At 39.9% G+C, this 20,507-nt stretch overlaps 2 protein-coding genes and 1 pseudogene across 4 annotated transcripts; 2 read left to right on the top strand and 1 right to left on the bottom strand.

Annotated features, from left to right (window-relative positions):
- Positions 1–557: 557 nt before the first annotated feature.
- tmcc1b (transmembrane and coiled-coil domain family 1b) lies at positions 558–14,512 on the top strand. Of its 3 annotated transcripts, none has more exons than XM_034139591.1 (8): positions 558–610; positions 5,031–5,190; positions 7,026–7,069; positions 7,855–8,632; positions 11,178–11,516; positions 12,364–12,848; positions 12,940–13,075; positions 13,157–14,512. In XM_034139591.1, exons 4-8 carry the CDS (start codon positions 8,030–8,032, stop codon positions 13,469–13,471), a joined length of 1,878 nt encoding a protein of 625 aa, XP_033995482.1. In that variant the 5' UTR covers positions 558–610; positions 5,031–5,190; positions 7,026–7,069; positions 7,855–8,029; the 3' UTR covers positions 13,472–14,512. The 3 variants fall into 3 exon arrangements, with proteins under 3 accessions (XP_033995482.1, XP_033995480.1, XP_033995481.1); XM_034139589.1 differs by having other exon boundaries at positions 11,178–11,597; XM_034139590.1 differs by lacking the exon at positions 558–610 and adding an exon at positions 2,564–2,645 and having other exon boundaries at positions 11,178–11,597; positions 13,157–13,471.
- A 160-nt stretch (positions 14,513–14,672) lies between these two features.
- On the top strand, positions 14,673–17,937 carry LOC117489648 (annotated as a pseudogene).
- Positions 17,938–18,025: 88 nt separating this feature from the next.
- On the bottom strand, positions 18,026–19,775 carry LOC117489998 (histone H1-gamma, late). The gene is made up of 5 exons (XM_034139613.1): positions 19,560–19,775; positions 19,213–19,469; positions 19,031–19,139; positions 18,896–18,951; positions 18,026–18,525 (listed from the first exon to the last, which is right to left on the bottom strand). The coding sequence occupies exons 1-5, from the start codon at positions 19,639–19,641 to the stop codon at positions 18,085–18,087; spliced, it is 945 nt and encodes a 314-aa protein (XP_033995504.1). The 5' UTR covers positions 19,642–19,775; the 3' UTR covers positions 18,026–18,084.
- Positions 19,776–20,507: the final 732 nt, after the last annotated feature.

The following is a 20,507-nucleotide window of genomic DNA, read 5'->3' as shown; positions in this document are numbered from 1 at the left end:
TTATTTTCTTTATTAGTTGTTTGGTCCACACAAAATGTCAGACAAAAGGAAATAATGATGAATACCAATCACCATCCATTTCATGAAAAAAAAACCTTAATAGATTTATTTTTCAAACAGACATCTCAGAGTAAATATTAACTATTCACATGCAATGTTTTTGAAGATACATACCTAACCACATTCAACTCAACTTAAGAAAATCACTTCAAAAATGGGGTTGAATAAGGAAATGTAGCTTTATGAACTATCCTTAATAGCATACATACAAGGTTACCATTTTACAGGAACGTTTATGATCACATTAAATATTACTGATAATATCTTCACACCTACTATAATTCTCAGTCAAAATGTTACATAATAAGTCCAACAATTGAACAGATGAATGATACTTTTCTTGATAGTCTTGCAGAAAGTACATTTGTTATCAACAACTGAAAAAGGAGAACTACATGCGTATTTGTTTTTCTCTGTGTATGTTTATCACGGTGTGGCTGTCTGTCTGCTCAGCTGTTCTGACGTCGTGCACGCTATTTGACGTCACCGTGGGAGTGTTCCACCATCGGGAGAAATGAACGGTCATCAACACAATCCTCTCAGCGCCCATGTAAGTTGAAGCCAGCAAAACACACATTTTTCAAACCGATCTATGAATGAAATGTGTTTCCATATGATGTTATCCGTTCTGCACAGGGGTTACGGTTTGTTGAGGTTGTTTGTCCAATGGTCGCTGCCCGCCTAGCGAGGTGCCCTGTTGGCTGGAGCTGAGGCGATGTTTTTTAGCTACAGTCTAGCCAGCCTGCTAACTGACAGGCGGCGAGGAGACGCCTGTTTTGGCTACCGGGACAGTCTAGACGGGCGATGTTAGGTGTAGTTACAAGTTAGTGATTACATTATATTGCTTATGCCTTAAAGGTTTGCTCTTAAGAGACAAAACCCAGGCCGGAATAATTGATATGTTCACAGCGGTCAGACCTGGATATGTTGAGTTGTATTGGTTGCCTCTTGTACAATTGTGATGTTGTCCTCAGGTAAACACTGTCTTATATCAGCAATGCAAAGAGGATAATGCAAACCTACACTGTGAACTGTACAACTTAAATACGCCACCATGAAATGCAACACTCAAAGGTGTGATTAAGAAACCCTGGTGGGAGTTTTGCGACAGATGGCTACCCAATACCTCCAATGTAAATTCTCCTGGTGTGTTAAGAGCTTCTGACTGCTGCCAGGTCCGTTGTATGAGGGTGTTGTCAAGTTGGACATTATTCTTTAGCATTTGTTAAAGGTGGAGTTCCTTTTTATCAAATATTTACATGTGGAGAATAGATGATAATGGCATAAACGGATGACTAAATCCTTATCTAGATTGCGACGTTTTAGGTGTGCATCATTAGAATCTGATACAACTTTAGATAGTTGTGTTTTATTGACCAACACGTCGGGGCATTATTGGTCAAATTGTATTACTTAACGGTAATTAAATCTGTGGCTATAAAATGCATGAATGAAGATGTAGGAGTATATGTAATTTGAACAGGTTATCTGCTGGATTGTACTTGAAAGCTTGAGCATCACACAACCATCTGATTTATGCTTTTAAATCATTAATGCTGGGCTTTGCCATTGATGTAGAATATTAAAGCGGCTATCACCTTCTTTTACCAAAAACAACACAAACTGCTGATATAATGTATTAAATCCTCAGGTAATGAAGATTTCAGCTGTCAGACATGGGCACAACAAATGATCATCATTTAAATATTAAAATACAATGTACAGATAATTATTTGTTTCATATTGAAAAGTATCATATAGAAATCAAACATCAATAACAAACATCACAGAAGAAGAAAACCAAACAAAAAGCAGTCGGCATACAGTCAATATCAAACTGTATGTTGTTGATGTTAATTATAATTATTTACAAATAATTTACATTTGATTACATTTGTTCTCCGGCTATTTGAGAAGTCTTATAGACCCAGTGGTGGAATGTAACTAAGTAGGCTACATTTACTCAATGTACTGAAGTACAATTTTGAGGTACTCTTACTTTACTTGAATATTTTCACGTTATGCTACTTTGTACTTTACTACATTTTAGAGGCAATTTTTTACTTTTTACTCTACTTCATTGATTTAAAAAAAAAAAAAATAGTTACTAACTACTTTGCAGGCATGGATTTATAATACAGAATATAAATCAACCAATAAATCCTTATACTTTATTATAAGTTAAGTTACCCAGCAGTAACGCAAGTAATTTAAATAATCCCCACCTTTACAAAGTGAACATTGACATTAATAATGATAGTAATAATTAAAAAAAAAAATATTTGTCTGGTACGGGCCTTACTAGAAAATGTGTACTTTTTGTACTTGGACTTCTACTTGTAACAGAGCAGTATTGCAACTTTTACTTACTCTGAGTACTTCTTACACCTCTTGTTAGACCCCGATGTAGGTTATCTAGACGCACACATAACACCACCCCGCCCCGCCCAGCAGCACCAGTGTGCACCGTACAACAAAACGAACCCCCCCCGGTGCACCATGTTAGCATTCAGCTAGCTACAAGAGGGACAGACAAGCCATCAAAACGGGGTCAACGATGTATCCTGCATTCATCTACCACAACGGTTAGCACCACTTTACAATAGGACGACAAACTGCATTGATATTTTTAGTAAATACATCCTAGAGTTGAGTGTTTTAAAGTTCAGGCCTACTGACTGGGCTAACGAGCTGCTAACTGTATCCTCCTCTCTTCTAACGTTAAACCGATGGGCTCAGATTATATGTCGTGACTTACTCTCTAATAAAACCCACTGTTTGGGTACATGATTTACTTTATCACACCATCTTTACTTTACCTTTTAATCATAGGCATTTAACGTTACTACTTTTGCCCTCCATGCAATGGCACCCAATGCACCTGTAACCTTTGAGTAATTTAATTAACCGCCCTAAGCCGAATAGTGATGGTAAGCTCTCTGTGTTTTAAGTAAGAGTCGAATAGACTTGGGAAAGCTGAACTTCATTGTTATGCGAGTTGATGCCATTGTTACTGAAGGGGTGGTGATGATCTCATCGCATTGCACGTATGACTGCATTCATGCAGAGAGCGATGTTGGTTTTATAACCAGTGTTGGAAGAAGTGCTCAGATCCTTTACTTCAGATAAAGTACAAATACTATGTTCTTAGAATACTCCAATAAAAGTAAAGCAATGATTTCAAAGTTTTACTTATAAAAGTCCTCATTCTGCACAATGACCCATTTCAGAATAGTAAGTAAAGAAGTATTATCAGACTTCAAATACTTCAAGTATCAAAACTAAAAGTACTATAAAAGCAGAATGGACCTTTTCACAGTGTCATACTGTTTCTATACATGTAAGAGCATTTTAGTGTTGTAGTTATCAATGTGAACCAGATTTAAATACTTGAAATACTGTGTAGATTAGTAGTACAGTACTACATTATAGCATATCATGTGTTTTTATATGTAACTAGTCACTGTGGGTTTTAAATACCTTTAGCTGAGTAAAAAGAACAATATGTGCCTCTGAAATGTAGTGGAGTAGAAGTATAAAGTAGTATTAAATGGAAATACTTTAGAAAAGTACAAATATATCAAACAACTACTTGAGTAAATGTACTAAGTTACTTTCCACCACTGGCTATAACAGATTTCTGTGTTTACCATTTGTTGATTTTAAACCCTCTTGTTGATTTATTTATCTGTTGTGGTTTCACGAGAAAGGCAACGTGTTCATTCATGTCCTGCAGCTATCCCTGAGGGGGGATTAAGCACCATTAATTAACATTACACACTTAATTAAGCTAAAATGCCTTGGAGGCCTCTGCTGTACAAAATTAAAACACATGTTTTTATTTTGCCATTTAGGTTTTGAAGCCACGTACTTGTGTGACTCTATTTAATTACTTCAACTGTTATTAGTCTCAAATATCAGACTTTGCATTAGACTGCATTACAGCTACAGCCAGTTTCAGTAGAGTAGAGACATTTAACACGATTACATCACATGCTCGATCTCACAGCGTGACTTAACCCTTGGTTGAAGAGCTCGACGAAAACACTCGTGAAAAGTGATGTTTAACACTCAGTTAATGGGGCTCATTCACTGGCGCTTCCACAAACAACAACCAACATAATTGTTACATTCAAATGAAGTAGCCTACATTATTCAAGTTTACATTAACTTTGGATAATAACACGGGAGAAATGAGCGGAAGCGCTCTCTTTTCCTCTCTCCCCCTCTCTCCCCCTCTCTCTCTCCTGACAGCCTGTCAGTATCTCATGCAGCTCACTGATCCAGTAATGAGTGACAGTGAAGAATAAATATATTTATAACTAGTTCCAAAGGTAGATCAAATATCTAAGTGTGTTAGGTCTAACTCTTAATGTGTGTTCTGCTCCGCTCACCGGTCCGTCACAGCGGGTGGAGCTGCAGGATTTCTGCTTCACACACGTTGCATACCGCTATTTTATTGTCATTTTCGGACACCTTAAAATACTGCCAGACTGGTGAAGCGATTTTGGCGAGCTTGTTTTGCCGCACACAGAGAAAAGTGTCATGTATGTTACGTCTCGTGATCGGCCTTTTTAGAGAGCACCGATCGATCGGCAGAGAGTGAGTATCGGCCGATATCGAGTGCCACTGGTTACGGTGCCGCGTGCCATTGGTGGCACGCGTGCCAGGGGTTGCCGACCCCTGGTTTAGATTATGGATAAACAAAATTCAGTTTTATAGAAACCGTATATTAGTCTGTTAAAAATAAAAAGATGATATATTTATTATTTGATCCCTAAGGAACCATGAAGTGATACAAATCCATTGGTTGGATCCATTCAAGCGACAATTATTAGAGCCTTCAGTACCAGATTAATCCCTCGTTCTGAAAATATTTTAATGAACATTACTTTTGTCACCTGAGACACAGATTTATAAGAACACGTTTCTCACACTGTCTTGCCTCTGCTTTTTGTTTTTCTTTGCAGCATGTGATTTTTCTAAATGTCCACGGAAACAGCTGACTAAAGATTTACAGCTATCCCACCAGTTTTCCATTTGTACAAACTACCCAGAGGAAGCCGTGCTGGAAACACTTTTCCTGTGTTAATAGATCCACACATTCTCTGCTGATGACCACATCTGAAGGTATGTTTATCTGCACTTGGACTCATGTTTAATTTTTTTGTATTTCTATTAAGTAATCTTATTGTTTTTTTACAGATTTTTGCTGACCAATACTGTCATCACCATTACTAAATCAATATAAACTCATCTCCCACATGTTTTTATGCAATAAAAGTGTAGCGATGCCTTCTGAAGGACAACATTATTTACTAAATAGATTTCAGTATACAAGTTCCTCTGAGAATATGTCACCAGTGATAGAAAGCAAAAAGGAAAATTAAGTCCAATGCACAGGAGTTTCTGAATGTGCATGATTTTTATCACATCTTTATATTCAATATAAAACTGAATACATTGGTTGTATTTTGTGAGCACAATCTGAAACCAATAAGGATCCAGGAATAATGTAAAGCATGTAGGCCTATGCTGCTTCGAGGTCATACCTGCACTTTCTGTCATTCTGCAAAGATGATTCTATACCGCCACTAAAAGCTTAGACGCTGCTAGACATGCACTACACTCTTGAAATGGTGTGACCTTGGAGCCCTGCATGTAGAGAGAGTGATAGACCAATGTTGGCTGACCCACTTTGAAGAGCACACTTTGCCCTTAGCCTCGAGGAGTCGGACGTCAATGTATTTTTACTGTAGACGAGGGATATATTTCCTGTCTTTGTGGAATGTCTGCTCCTATGTCTTGTAATTAGTCTCTACTGCAATCATTTGCACTGGATCCCTGAATGGATTTGTCCATGATCATTGAATTAAGGATCAGCAGCAGCAGCCATACAACCTGCTCTCAGGAATGAAGACAATTTGATTGAATACATAATGTGTAACATCAATCCCTTGTGGTTTGTTAATGTTAACTTATGTTTAAATGCAGTGACCAGAAGTGTGGTTTTACTTAAAGTATTGCTTTTACCGAGCTGCAGAGATGGAAACATGATGCAAACGATATGTTGTTGCTTTCATCTATATTGGGTAATGAGTGCAAAACATTCACATTCATTTAAAACCAAAACCTTTTCATTATTATATTATTCCCTGCCACCTACCTTAACAGGGTGCTTTCTTATCCCACACTGCAGATATAACAGCAGGACCAGCAGTAATGAGTCACTGTGTATCACTAATGGAGCGTTTCATAGGGTTTTTGTGTTAGATTTTGCTGCTGACTTGTGAAATCATTTTTCCATTTGTCTGCTAAATAATATATGTACCACATATTCAGACCCATCCCATTAGGCTTTGGGTCTTTAAAGAAATATGTTAACCACTTTGCCTTAAAAGTATTTAAATAATTGGTACATGCAGATGCTGCTCCGAATGGACCAAACTAATAGAAAGCCTGGTTTTATGTTACAATTAACATCTTTCTCTCAGGCTAAAGTCCCCCCCCCCCCCAACTGTACATGCTACAGATGAGTCGTGCACTGGCAGCTCCTGAGTCGTGTTCATACCATGTTTCGATGTTGTTTGTATGTAGAAATATTACTATACCTTGAACAGTTTTTAGAGTTGCTGTCATGTTAATGTTGTCTTGTGCTTACAATAGATGCCATTAAAACATAACAAGGTTCACCAAGCATCAATTTACTGCTGACTCTTAAGAATTAACCAAAGGTCCATTAGGTCGTTGACAATTCTCATGTCAGCATGTTAGAAGCTTTTAAGTCTCTCATCTGGTGCATCTGGAACCCTTTCCGGTCCATTATTACCAGTTACTTCTGAGTTGAATGTTTGTATGCAGGCCTGATTAAAACTGTGTGATGTTACAGTAGGCCTATTTTTTTTAAACTGTCTGTATGGAGCATATTTTTCAGTTTTCTTTTGCTTCTGTTTCTGTTCATTTAGCCAATCCTGCGCTGTGAGTCAGTAGAGGAGAAGCTGGGCTCATGGTAAGCTTTCTGTTACACTCTATTTCACCCCCTCTCATTTCATGTTGGTAAATCAAAAGCTGTTATATAATCTGTCATCTGAGGGCCAAAGTCTTGGAATGGTCCTTTTACATTACAGGATTTAGCATTGTTGGGAAATGAGAGTCAAAGAGGAGACCTCCGTGAATCACACGAGTCAGTTGAGAATTTAATCATAATCACTGTTTGTTTAGAATTTCATTTACGTTTTCACACTCCGTAGTCTCTTTTTTAGCATCATCTAAGCACTTTCAATTATGTTGATTATCAATTTCTACAATGAATTCTTTCTGAAATGTAATTGAATAAACTACCATGAGGGCTTTTGTGCCTTCAGGCTTGAATTCCCAGAAATAAACAATTGAAAGGGATTTCAGCAACAGCCTCAGGCATCGACCTTCAGCATGTGCAGTTAAACTTACTTTGACATTTCAGAAACTGTTCTTAAAGCTTATTTATTTTGTAGACTTTGTGTTTTTGCATTGCTGGGTTGGCACTGTCAGACATGCCAGATGCTGTTAGACTGAAATGGATACCTTCTGTTTTCATTCTGCAGAGAAAACAAATAAAGCTTTTTCAATCATGAATTGTTTGCATAAAGATCGTTTTGGACTAAATGAACAAAGACCTTCTTATATTTGCAAAAATAAGTGAACCTGTCTGTGTCAACCCAGTTTATGTTGCTTGTTGTTTTATATTCTTCTGCTTATTATGTTCATCATTCACTGCTGCATGTCATAATTCATTTTATTTTCCTTTTGTGGTAGACAAGCATGACATTGAGCCAAGCCACAGATGCATGTCCACTCAAAAGGCCCAACTGAGCACCATCCTCTCTGCTCCCCGGGTTTCTACCAGCCGCTCAGAGGGGGGGTGCCCACGGGGCGCAGCTAGTCCCCTGCACCCCCAGGTAGCACCTCGCTGTGAAGCTGGAGGTCTCTGATGGATCAGGGTAGTAGTGAGCAGAGTCCAGAGGAGCCGGACACTGGAGGCCGAGCGGAGCTGGAGGGCGGCAGGAGGGCGTCGGAGTCAGAGCATGGTTTGTCCAAAATCACCCATAATGCCCGGGAGAACATGGGAGCGTTGGGCCATGGCCTGAAGCAGTTATTCCAGCCACAGCGCCGACGCTCCTCCGTTTCCCCACATGACTCCGTCTCGTCCTGTACAGGCGCCCCTCCCTCTGACCCCACCGATGTAGGGTCAGAGGGAGGGGACGCTTTGGCCTCCTCGCCCCTCCTTTTGGATTCTGACAACCCTGCTGCTTCCGCCCCTCCCGCAGCTCTGAGCCGCGTTCTGCAGCAGATCCGAGGTGCTCCCCCAATAATGAAGCGAGGCACCAGCCTGCAGAGCCGCCGCAGCAAGGTGGGGGGCCCTGGGGACCCTCCCCAGAAAGGGAGCCCACAGATCCACCGGCGCAGCACCCATGAAGCCCTGCTGCAGGCTGGACGCCCGCGCTCCTCTTCCACCACAGACACACCCACCAGCCCAGCTCTGGCTGACATGCTGCTCACCTCCGGGTACCACTCAACTGAGGAGCCCGACAAGGTGAGTGTCTCAGCCCCGTCAAGACGTCCAGGGGAGAAATAAAACCGTGGTCCTGAACAGTACATTATTTTCAGAGTAGGAAGATATTTCTGTCATATACAAGTTATGCACTGGGAGGTTTGTGATAAAGGTTACACCTGCATTTGAGTAAAATAAAAAATGGCTTGCCTCTTCATCTGTGGGTTAGTCAAATATGAACAGACATGATACACACTCCTCATATCAAAGTTACTTAAACTTTAAAGAGTTTTCTCCATTATCTGTCACAGAAGAACGGCAACAAGTTGACTTAGAAATCATATAAAAAAGATGCTTCTTACTAATTTAAAACTTGCTTCCTATTCATCATGTTCATACGCTTTCTAAAGCATCAGATTCCATGATATGACTGTATATCCAGCTGAAACCCACAAAGCTAGATGGAAACTAGTTTAAAAATTCAGAACCTGTTTCAGAAAAATCTTAACAATAACAAAAACTATGCAGTTCTTCAAATGAATGCATTCTACAGTGTCATATAACAGTATTTTATACCTTAAACACTGACAATATCAATCAATCTGTATACACACATTGTCAGTGTGTTGGAACAATATAACATATCAATTAATACATCTTTTCTTTTCTCATAAAATCTGTCCAAGAACTGAATTCAATCTTAAAAATGCTGTATTCATATAGAAGATAGTTTTAGGACATGAATAATTCAGATGTGTATCGTAATACAAAGTGACTCTCACAGGTCACGAGGAAATAAATGAAATGCATTGTTTGCAGCCTAGCTGTAGAATAAAAGATGAAAGTGAGTCGTGCACTGAAACCTGTGCAAAATGTCAAATCTAAGTGAACTGTGCAAACCTAAGGCTGTTAATGGTGTAGATGTCCCTGGATGAACTGGTAGATGGGGAGATGAGTTGTCAGCGGTGAAAGGTCAGAGATTGCCTTTGAGTTGTTGATGACTATGTGCTCTAAGCCTTTCTAAATTTAGTCTTTTGCTGTCTCTTGAGTGCACTTCAGGTCAGAGAAGGCTTGTAGGGAACGTTTGCAAACTCGACAAACTCAAACGTGTTGGATGATTGTTTTTATTGTATTTTACATTGAATGTTGATAGAAATCTGGGAATACTTATTCAGTGTTTTTTTTGTACTATAAAAGAAAGAAGGGGTATCCTGCCTTTTACATAATCGATTAAGAAAAAAAGAAAGAATGTACACACCATTTTCTTTTAAACCTGACGTGGTATTTAGATCAGACGATCAGAAGTCTTCACACACTTTAAGCTCAAGTAGGGGGCTAGATGGCAGCTGACTGACAGGAGTATCTCTGGAATGACAAATCAGTATAAAGTAGACGTCGTAAAAGAGATCATGACACTCTGTTTTGCAGCTCAGACATCTCACTGGAGGCAGGATTAAGTTCATCAACAGATGTCTTAAGCACGATGGAATCACTTTACTCCCTGTGTTTCTGTTCATCTTAAATAACAAATGCCAATTGTTTTTTAATTTGACAATCCTCTGCCCAGTTAGAACACAAGTTGTGTCCTTTTGTTTCTGTTCGGTAGCCCTTTCAACAAACACAAATTAAACATCAATCACTCAAGAAGCTTTACATTTGTATTATTCTATGCATTTTTGTTCAAATACAGGAATATAGCAAATAACTGATAGGTAAATGTTGGCACATAACCAATTTAAAGTTAAGACACTGGAAACTTATTTATTTGTAGCATTTTCTAACCGTGTCTGTCAATGTAAAACTTAACGGCCGCTTCCTGTACTGTATGTCTAGCTTTATGGTTAACACTCGATCTGTTTCACACATTCTCATGCTGTTCAGAGTACAAGGAGCTGAGCAGCTGGCACATGTCCAATACGTGGTGAAAGCTCTTATGATGGGTACAAATCAGTTTGTGTTGATGACAAAGATTCATATTTACCTCTCCTCTTGTTGCCCCAGTTCTAGCCTGGAATCTCTCATTACTGTGTAAGGCTTTGCATTATCTGAACTTGCCTTTTTTACTAAACTACCAACTTAATAAATTCCTGTGGGGTAAAATTAATGTCATCATTTCTTCTCAGTCCTCAGTTAACTTGGCCTATTTTCAACAGTGCCTCCTTGACTTGGAGTTGTGAAGTGACAAAAAGAAACGTTTGGCGCCATCTACTGTTGTGAATGTGTAGTTACAGATATAAGTGTAAATAGACTGCAGGGTTTTCAAAGATTGGTTTTCAAAAACAACCACTGCCCTAGTTTAAAGCCAATACTACTGTGTCTTTCAAACTGGATTTAAACAGTATTCACATTGGATACTGTTAGTTTACAATAGAAAAGCTTTTATTACTAGAGAGACACAATATCCTAAACACCAAATAAAGTATTGTAACCAAGTACTGTCAGCATTATAACGCCCACTGCTCGCACGATAATCTATGATAAAGAAACACTAAGAGAAACAATGATTTAAATGTTTTTGTCTCAATAAACTTGATCAAAAGCATTTTTCTTCATAGTTGTACCTTCTATTGTTTGTTTTTCTGCACAGCTGGATCGTTATGATGGATCAGGCCCCGCTGTGTCACCCAATGCCCTGCCCTACGGAGCAGACGGGTATGATGTAGTGGACTGCACCCCAGACCCCCAGCGGACTAAGCAGGCCATTGCCCAACTACAACAGAAGATCCTCAAACTCACAGAACAAATCAAAATTGAACAAACTGCACGTGATGACAACGTGGCAGAATACCTGAAACTTGCCAATAATGCAGACAAACAGCAGAGTGCACGCATCAAACAGGTGTTTGAGAAGAAGAACCAAAAGTCCGCTCAGACGATCCAGCAGCTGCAGAGGAAACTGGAGCATTACCACCGCAAGCTCCGAGAGGTAGAGCACAACGGAATCCCTCGCCAGCCCAAAGATGTTTTCCGAGACATGCACCAGGGGCTGAAAGATGTTGGAGCCAAGGTGTGTGCTTTCCTGGTGCCTTCACTGCTCTTTTGGTTTTAAATCCCCCTTTCGGGAATTTTTAAGGTTTTATTGTCATTGTACTGACAAAAAAAATGTAATCCTCAACTTCTTTTCTATTTCTAAAAAACTATAAAATCTTTCATCTAAATTTGGATTAACTAAACGTAAAGGGGCCAAGAAAGCAGACAACTTGCTATAGAGAATAGATGGAGTCGTAGTTGTAGAATAGAGAATTTATAATGGATGAATTCTATTTGAATAGGTGTGCCAGTATGGTGCATGGTTTTACTGGCACACAAAGTCAAATGTCTGTAAGAACAATCTCTAATAGCAGTTAGGTAGTCATGTATAAGGTGGATGCCTTGCTAGGAGCAGCAATCTGAATTGGTTCCTCAGTTGTTTTAGTTAAGGATAGGTTTGCCCAGGTATGAAATAAATAGCAATTAGTTTATGGCACTCAAAACATAAATAAGACCTTATAACAAGATCATCATTTGGAGTTGTTTTTGCTACTTAATCTTAATGTAAATGTTAAAAATATCCCAAGAAGGAAACTCAGTAGTTTGTAATTACCTGTTCCTCTAGAGATGTAGTTAGAGCCCTTAATTAAAAGCTATAGAAGGTTTGGCACTATCTCTGCAGGATGCAGACAAATCTCTTTCAAGCTCTATGATGATTATTTTGTTCACATAATTTTCACCGTGACAATATTGCAATGGCACCTCCACACAGACCAGTACTGACCTGAGCTTGCTCATTACAGGTGACAGGGGGCCTCTCCAGTTTCTCTCAAGCCACTCATTCTGCAGCTGGAGCTGTGGTGTCTAAGCCGAGAGAAATAGCCTCCCTCATCCGCAACAAGTTTGGCAGTGCTGATAACATTACAGGCCTGAAAGACTCCTTGGATGAAACCCAGGGAGAAGATGGTGTTGGCCCTGGGGGAACAAGGGTCCTTGGGACAGGACATTTGCAGAACAGCCCAAAGTATGGCAGTGACGATGACTGTTCTAGTGCTACTTCTGGCTCTGCAGGAGCCAACAGTGCGACTGGAGCCCCCGGAGGCCCCCCTAGCTCCAAGGGCAACACCCTTGATCATGTTCAGGCCTCAGGCTTCGATGCTATACTCCATGAGATCCAAGAGCTCCGAGAAAACCAAGGTCGACTGGAGGAGTCATTTGAAAACTTAAAAGCCCATTATCAGCGTGACTACACTATGATCATGGAGGCACTGCAAGAGGAACGATACAGGTATCATAGCATATGCGATACACTCTAGTATAGTCTGTGTAGAAAGAAAAATAACTGTTTCTGATGTGCTGTTGTTGTCACTCATTTGCAGGTGCGAACGTTTAGAAGAACAGCTCAATGACTTAACAGAACTCCACCAGAATGAAATTCTGAACTTAAAACAGGAACTAGCCAGCATGGAGGAGAAGATTGCTTACCAGTCTTACGAAAGAGCGAGGGACATTCAGGTAAGCTTCACTAAAATATACTTGATGATTCTGCTCTGTCATCGGAGCAACTTCACTCACTGTTCTGTCTCTGACCTGTAGGAGGCGCTGGAGGCCTGTCAGACGCGTATCTCCAAGATGGAGCTGCAGCAGCAGCAACAGCAGGTGGTGCAGCTTGAGGGTTTGGAGAACGCCACAGCACGGACTCTTCTTGGAAAACTAATCAATGTACTGCTGGCTGTAATGGCAGTCCTTTTGGTGTTTGTGTCCACAGTGGCTAACTGTGTCGTCCCATTAATGAAAACACGCAGCCGCACACTTTCTACGCTGCTCCTCGTTATCCTCCTTGCATTCCTCTGGAGGCACTGGGATGCCATTTCAGAGTATCTGAATCACTTTCTTCTTCACCCCAGATGACCTGCTTGAAGAGGCTTATTTGATGATGAAGGACAGAGGTTTTGAGGCTGTTGTGTAAAGGGAGGACAATGACCCATACAGGAAGGTTAATCTCTATAGTCCTTCCTTTTCTTCCTCTTCAGCAGCTTCTCAAAATGCTCAGGAGGGTTGAATCAGAGGTTTGTCACTTTATCGTTTTCTGAAATGTGTTTAAAGAAGAATGAAACGGAGAATAAGAGGAGAAAAGGATGGATGTTTGATATTGAATTGCTATCTTTAGTGCAATTGTGGCACAAGCACATAGTGTAAGGGTGAATAGGGCATAGTTGAAGGAGGGTCTGGGAAAACTGCACACTTTTTTTTTCTGAGTGAATTTGTTTACATGTGGAAAACGTTGCATTGTTTCCCCACAGAAGAAATTGTTATTCAGAGTTTTATTACTTTTGAGCTGATTCAAGTGGTATTGTTTGAAGTCACCGCAATTTTTAATACAGCTGATTGATGGCTTTTTATTTTATTTTGACTGTAATGAGCTGACTGTTGCTGATTTAGTTGTCCATACTCTCTTTTTCCAAGTGTCTCACTTCTAAACAGTCGACTCCTCCTTCCCCCTTTACTCAAACATTTGAAATTTCAGCTTGTGTGACCAACTCTTCCTCTTCCTGCTCGCTACACTGAAGAATGGAGTTTGTTTGCATCAGCTACGTTGCTCTGGAATCAAGACTTGTCACTGGATCAAATAGTAGTGAATTCTCAACTTGTTTTTTATGGATTTGTGAAGTCAACAACACTGGTATGCCACAACCAGGATATTAATATCAAAGACATTAAGTTTGGAGTCGTGACCTTGCTGGAGCATACTAGCCTGGTGGCTTTTCCAATGCAGAAGAATAATCTATGAACTGAATTAACATACTTGAAGAGCAGTTAAAGTGCTCAAAGACTCAGTGCTTCCGTACTGTTTATATTAGTGACAATGAAATAGTAATACTTTTTAGTTGATTTTTTAATTTTTTAAAGACAAATAAATTTGCTGTTTTAAAGGTGAAATTGAAAATTCAACTTGTAAATGTCCTCAATGTCATACCGTTCTAAATTGAACATCACACATTACACCTCAAAAAGCCTCTTGTTGGAGTCCTTGGTTTACTTGGTTGCCATGTGTGTGGAATATACTGTACTGTAATCATGTTTATACAGGTTTTATAATCTGGGTCTCATCATGGGTCATTGTGAACCCTTAATTCCTAGCACACTAATTATCTCCCCTGAAATCTAGGAAAAAGGTGTGATTTGACTTCTTTCACCCTTTATTTCACACATTATCCTCAATTTATTGCTGTCTTACTTGTTGAAAAGGGTTAAAAACCAAGTTCAAAATATATGACAGAGCCTACAAGGAAACCAGTGAAAGCTAAGTTGTATTACATTTTATTTATATAACTGTTGTCTGCACTATATTTAGAAGGGGTCAGATTATTGTGTTGGAAGACTGAAATAGCCTACTGGGCCACTTAAAGAAGTTAAGCCATCAAGGTTTTTAATATCACTTGTGCTCTTTCGACATTGAAGATTTTAGCTGCTAACTCTCCATTTGGCTCTTTTTCATCAGGCTAGATTAGCAAGTATTTTGCTGGCAGACCTTTTGCTACAAAGCTTACAGTGAACAAACAAAAAAAGTATGTTTTGCAATAGTAGGGTCAGGCGTATTTTCAGTACCACATTGATTTAAATTAGCATTTTGATAAGACGACGACTTTCTCTGAGTACGAAAATCGTTGCTAAGCAACCTGCACATCTGTCAGCAGTGGACGGGACGTTAGCGTACGTTAGTTAAACTGCTAACAGAGTAGTTTATCTGAAAACATTCGTACTGTTTTTTAGTTGTTTAACTAACTTTTACACACATTATCATTTTGCACGCAATGGTTAGTCTGAATGCCGAGCATGTTCAAACCAGCCAAGTCAAAACAGCTGATTGATCCCAATTGGCTAAGCTAGCTAAGCTAACGTTACATTTGGCCAGACTGGTTGGAAGTCTTGACGTTTCAAGAAGGTAAGCAATATAACTTAATTTAACCCAGCTGACCCACAAAACAAATAACTTATCCTCTGGCCCTATACGTATGTAACCATGCAGATGTTAGTCTAATTATTTTTGGGTTGTCTTTTAATTATCTGTCTCCATCTCAATTTAGCTGATAGTAATGGCATTTTACAGATGCATATATAGCGATAAAAAGGATTCCTTAGGCCAATACGTGCACTCTAGGGCCTGAAAGACCATTAATTGTGTGCGTTCCACTATTTGTGTTGCTACACAGGCATTGTTTGAAAGGCTGTAATGCGTTAAAAAGTCCCATGTTAATATATTGTATTTAATAACAACAATCCAGTTATGATGGATTCACTGGATTAAGGGGTCAGGATCATACTCAAACCAGGGTCTCATCAAATTCTAGCTTTATAGAAAAAATCTGACTATGCTATTGTAATATGAAAAGACAATATGGCTTTTTGCATGCTCAAACAAAGGAAAAGTGGTTAAGTTGCCTGAGGAGTTGCTTACTAATCTGATTTTGCCAATTACAGGACAACACATCTCTCCAGTTTATACTTGCTCTTCAGTTGGAGCTGTGCTGTCCAAGCTGAGACAAATCTCCTCCCATGTCTTCAAAAGTTGGGCAGCACTGATAATATTGCAGCCCTGAAAAACTTGGATGAAACCCCGGGAGATGAGGGTGTTGGCCCTGGGGGAATGAGTATCCTTAAAACAGGACAGTCCAGCCTGAATCATGGCACTGATGATGGCTGTTCTGCTACATCAGACTCAGGAGCCGATGAAGTACCCTCTAGCTCCAGGGAAAATATTCCTGACCATGCCCAGGCCTCAGACTTTGATAATATACTCCAGGAGATCCAGGAGCTCCGGGAAAACAAAGGCCAACTTGAGGAAAGCTTTGAAATCTTAAAAAACTACCACCAAAAAGAATACACTGAAATTGGGGAGGCCCTACAAGAGGAGAGATACAGGTACTGTACATGTTTGATATAGTACTGTGAGCTAAACCTATCCCCTGTTTGTTTCATATTGTTGCCATTACTTTTTTGCAGGAATGACCGTTTAGAAGAACGGCTCTATGACTTGATAGAACTGCACCAGAAGGAAATTTTGAACTTCAAAGATCAACTAGCAAGCATGGGGGAGAGGTCTGACTTTCAGTCTAACAAAGAAGCAACAGATATTCATGTAAGCTTAACAAACAAAAGTGTTTTTCACAGCAGACATTTTTAATGTATAGCAAGAAAAGCACAGGTGTCATTAATATAATGTCTGTGTTGCATTGCGATAAGCCAGTATCAATAATGTATCTTATTGCTTACAACACATACTAGCTGTGCTTTTCCTGCTGGGACCAATGGTTTACAGTAAGAGGGGAACGTAGGCAAGCCAGGTAGTGTTGTTTAAAATGTGCTCAGGAAAATGCACCACTAACAGATTTCTGTGGGTTTGGCATAATTACAGAATCTTGAGGCTCTGTCTTGAGAGGGTAACTGTGTAAATACTTAGCTTTAGTACTTATATACATATTTGTAATGTTCAATATTACTAAATTAAAGTGTTTAGGAGTTTTACCACACAGCAGTGTTGAAAAACAAAAAAATTAGGTAATGAGTTACTGACAGGAATGACAGCCAGGGACTTTTTGCCCTGGGGTTCTGTTGCAGGTTATTTTTGTCCTCGCTATCACAAGTCAAATTAGAGTGAATGGAAAGGATCCATTGATAAAACAATCAGTGCTGTATTTCCAACTTCTTTGATTAATCATTAGAGCTCCTTCACTCAGTTTGGTCTCTCCCCTGTAGGAATCTCTGGAGGCCTGCCTGACTCATCTGTTCAAGGTGGAGCAGCAGCAACTGCAGGCGGGACAGCTTGATGGTTTGGAGAATGTCACAGCACGGACTGTCCTTGGAAAATTAATCAATGTGCTGCTGGCTGTTATGGCAGCCATTTTGGTCTTTGTGTCCACAGTGGCCAACTGTATTATCGCCTTGATGAGAACATGCAGCCGGACGCTTTTCATGATGCTTTTTGTAGTCTTTTTTGCCTTGCTGTTGAGGCACTGGAATGCCATTTTAGACTATCCAAAATACTTTTTCTGCACTCCCTGAAAAGAGGGTAAAATAAAACGTATCAACTTAAGCATTACCTTGGCATCTTTTCAGGAATATAATGAAAACTATAGGCTACTTGAGCATTATAAGGTCACTTGTCTCAGGTGCAACCTTTATATATACAGTCTATGGGTGCAACACACAAAGTCTAATAAATATTTAGTGTCCCTGAGTAGATTGTGTTTCGAGTTTTAAAGCCCAATATTAAGTCCTCTTTGTCACTACAGGATTCTGGGTTGTAAAATAACTTGGCTGCTCAGCACCTGTAATATGTGCTGCTGTCATTGAAGGATACGTTTGAAGCAAACACTAGTTCTACTTAAAGCTCCAGTATACCCTTACATAAGCAAAATGAGACGGCGTGCTTCAAATGCAGAGAATTTAGAAATTACAACTAAATCAAAAAATAAGATTTTATTGCAAAAACAATCAGTATAACACATCAATTATTTAATAATTTACTCTGCAGTCTTCTTTCCTCGTTTCCCAGTTGCCCTAGCAGCAGGAGCGTCACTGCCTGCCTTAGCATCCTCAGACACCTTCCCTGCCTTTTTCTCCTTGGCGGCCTTAGTTTCCTTGGCGGCCTTAGTTTCCTTGGCGGCCTTAGTTTCCTTGGCGGCCTTCGTTTCCTTGGCGGCCTTCGGTTCCTTGGCAGCCTTCGGTTCCTTGGCAGCCTTCGGTTCCTTGGCAGCCTTCGGTTCCTTGGCAGTTTTCGGTTCCTTGGCGGGCTTTTTAGTAGCCTTTGCCGAATCAAAAGCGTCATCGGCCTCCTCATCCACCTTCTCTAGAGCTTTTTTAGCTTTTGGCTTCTTTGCGGGAGCAGCCTTGGATGTAGTTTCAGCAGGTACCTCAATAGCAGCCTCTTTTTCCTTCTTGGACTTTTTGGCAGGCTTGGACTCCTAAAAGTGGGTAATGAAAAATGTCAGACACAACTGAAGCATTAATTGTATAATCTTATATCCAAGAAATTGTGAATACATGTTGAAATTATTTAATTTGGATATGTTCAGTTAATTATACATTTCTACTGAACATGCATGCTTAGTGAACCCATGTCAGAAAAGGTTAAATGAGAATTAATTTTTTTCCACCCTTTTTAAGTTTTCCTCTAAATGATTGATGAGAATATAACTCTGAGGCAATCAGGAATAAAGTCTCATAAAAAGTGTTTACCTTTCTTGAGGAAAAAAAAACAGTGAGCAAAGACGAAATTTCCCAAAATATAGTTGAACTTTATATTCTGTTTCAGAACAGAAAACATTGCCTCACCTCATCGTTTGACGACGCTTCTTCATTGGCAGAGTCTTTCTTCTTCTTCGTGGCACCTTTAACAAGTTAAACTATTAAGAGCTATACCAGTTTTAAGAGGACAAATAGTGTGTCCTTTTCCAGTTGTATTCATACCTGCTTTTTTAGGCTTCTTGGCTCCATCCTTAGCTGCTTTGGCCGCTTTTGTCACATTAGGATCCTCATTCTCAGCCTTTTGCTTTGCCTCTTTGGTTTTCGGTGCAATCTGCATTCAAGACAGTCCCGATTAATGACGTTATTTCACCCTCTTCGATGAAGTTGTACACTGGACATCTTACCCTAAATCTTCCCGATAGGCCTGCAGCGACATTGGAGTTGGCAGGCCGCACCAACGTGCCAGTCTCGAGTCCTTTTTTCAGGGCTCTGCGGACAAAGTGCTTCAACCTTACCATGTCCACTGACTGGTATTTTTCTTTAATATAACTTTGTATCGCATGGGACGAAACCCCTTTACGCGAGTCCAACTCTGTAAGTGCTTCTTTCACCATGATCGCTGTGGATGGATGAGCTGCAAGTTTGCGCAGCGTCGCAGCGACTAGAAAACAAACGTGCACACATACCATTTAGAATATAAACATTTATGCAAACTTCTGTGTCACATAGTTTAAATGAAAAACGAGGAGACCTGAAACGTTCTTGTTGTCCGGTGCACCACTGGAGGAAGGCGCAGGATCAGCAGAGCCTGCTGCTGTCTTTTTAGGAGGCATAACTGAGAATTCAATAAAAAAGAAAATCAAGACAATAAAAATCAGCGCGTGAGTGACGTGAGTTCTAAAAGTATGCTACACCTGCCCGTCCAGCACGTCTCCGTCTTTATGCAGCTGAGCTACTTCCGGTGAAATGAGGCCAGGTGAGTCCCATCAGTAACAGGTGCGATTCATTAGGGTTTTTACGATACGCCTGCAGGGACCGTGGCGAAATGATTCCTCCACTTCAGTGAGGCATGCATTTGGATTGACTCGTGAAAGTCACTTTTAATATCAGGCTACTTTAGAGAAATGCTGCTATCATACAAGGTCCAAATGTCTTCAAAAAAATACAAAATAACGTGATGGGTTAAAAATATCCAGCCATTAGATGCACAAACCAAACCCTTCAGTATCTTGTTGTATGCGGTTTTATTTTCTTGTTAAATAACATAAGCAGCTGATACATGTGGTTTCTATAGGGGTATTTGTGTAGCCTTTTGTAGTTGACTCGATCTTCTTGTGTGGCCAGTCTTATAAACCGAATGTAGATACAGTTCTCATCAAACCCGTGCAGCCTTGCAACAGCCTAACTATATTAAAAACAGTGTATAAAAAGAGATCGCAGGCCCTGAGTATAACAGCCTGATGCTGAAGGGGGTGGTCTGTATAGGTACTTTTAACTAAATGTAGAAATAGTTGACCTACATTCAGTTGCTTTGTCAAAGCAATGTTAAACAGTGTAACAATACTAACTGAAGTCGGCCTACATGTTGGATTATTTTGTACAACATCGCTCAAAAACATTTCACTGACAGTCACATACTTTGACACCCACTGTCACTTATAGTATATGGGTCATGTGTTCAATCTTGTTCACATATACA

The sequence above is a fragment of the Trematomus bernacchii genome, unplaced genomic scaffold, assembly GCF_902827165.1.
Source record: "Trematomus bernacchii unplaced genomic scaffold, fTreBer1.1, whole genome shotgun sequence".
In the NCBI taxonomy this organism is placed as follows: domain Eukaryota; kingdom Metazoa; phylum Chordata; class Actinopteri; order Perciformes; family Nototheniidae; genus Trematomus; species Trematomus bernacchii.
This window is presented reverse-complemented; position numbering and strand designations above follow the sequence as displayed.

What these genes read in the sequence shown, in the direction of transcription:
- tmcc1b (XM_034139589.1), top strand. Translation starts at nt 8,030, where the DNA reads ATGGATCAGGGTAGTAGTGAGCAGAGTCCAGAGGAGCCGGACACTGGA. An exon ending in CTGCAAGAGGAACGATACAG is followed by an intron (nt 12,849 to 12,939) that starts GTATCATAGCAT and finishes ACTCATTTGCAG; the next exon opens with GTGCGAACGTTTAGAAGAAC. An exon ending in AAAGAGCGAGGGACATTCAG is followed by an intron (nt 13,076 to 13,156) that starts GTAAGCTTCACT and finishes TCTGACCTGTAG; the next exon opens with GAGGCGCTGGAGGCCTGTCA.
- LOC117489998 (XM_034139613.1), bottom strand. Translation starts at nt 19,641, where the DNA reads ATGCCTCCTAAAAAGACAGCAGCAGGCTCTGCTGATCCTGCGCCTTCC. An exon ending in CAAGAAGCCTAAAAAAGCAG is followed by an intron (nt 18,952 to 19,030) that starts GTATGAATACAA and finishes AACTTGTTAAAG; the next exon opens with GTGCCACGAAGAAGAAGAAA. An exon ending in AAGCGTCGTCAAACGATGAG is followed by an intron (nt 18,526 to 18,895) that starts GTGAGGCAATGT and finishes ACCCACTTTTAG; the next exon opens with GAGTCCAAGCCTGCCAAAAA.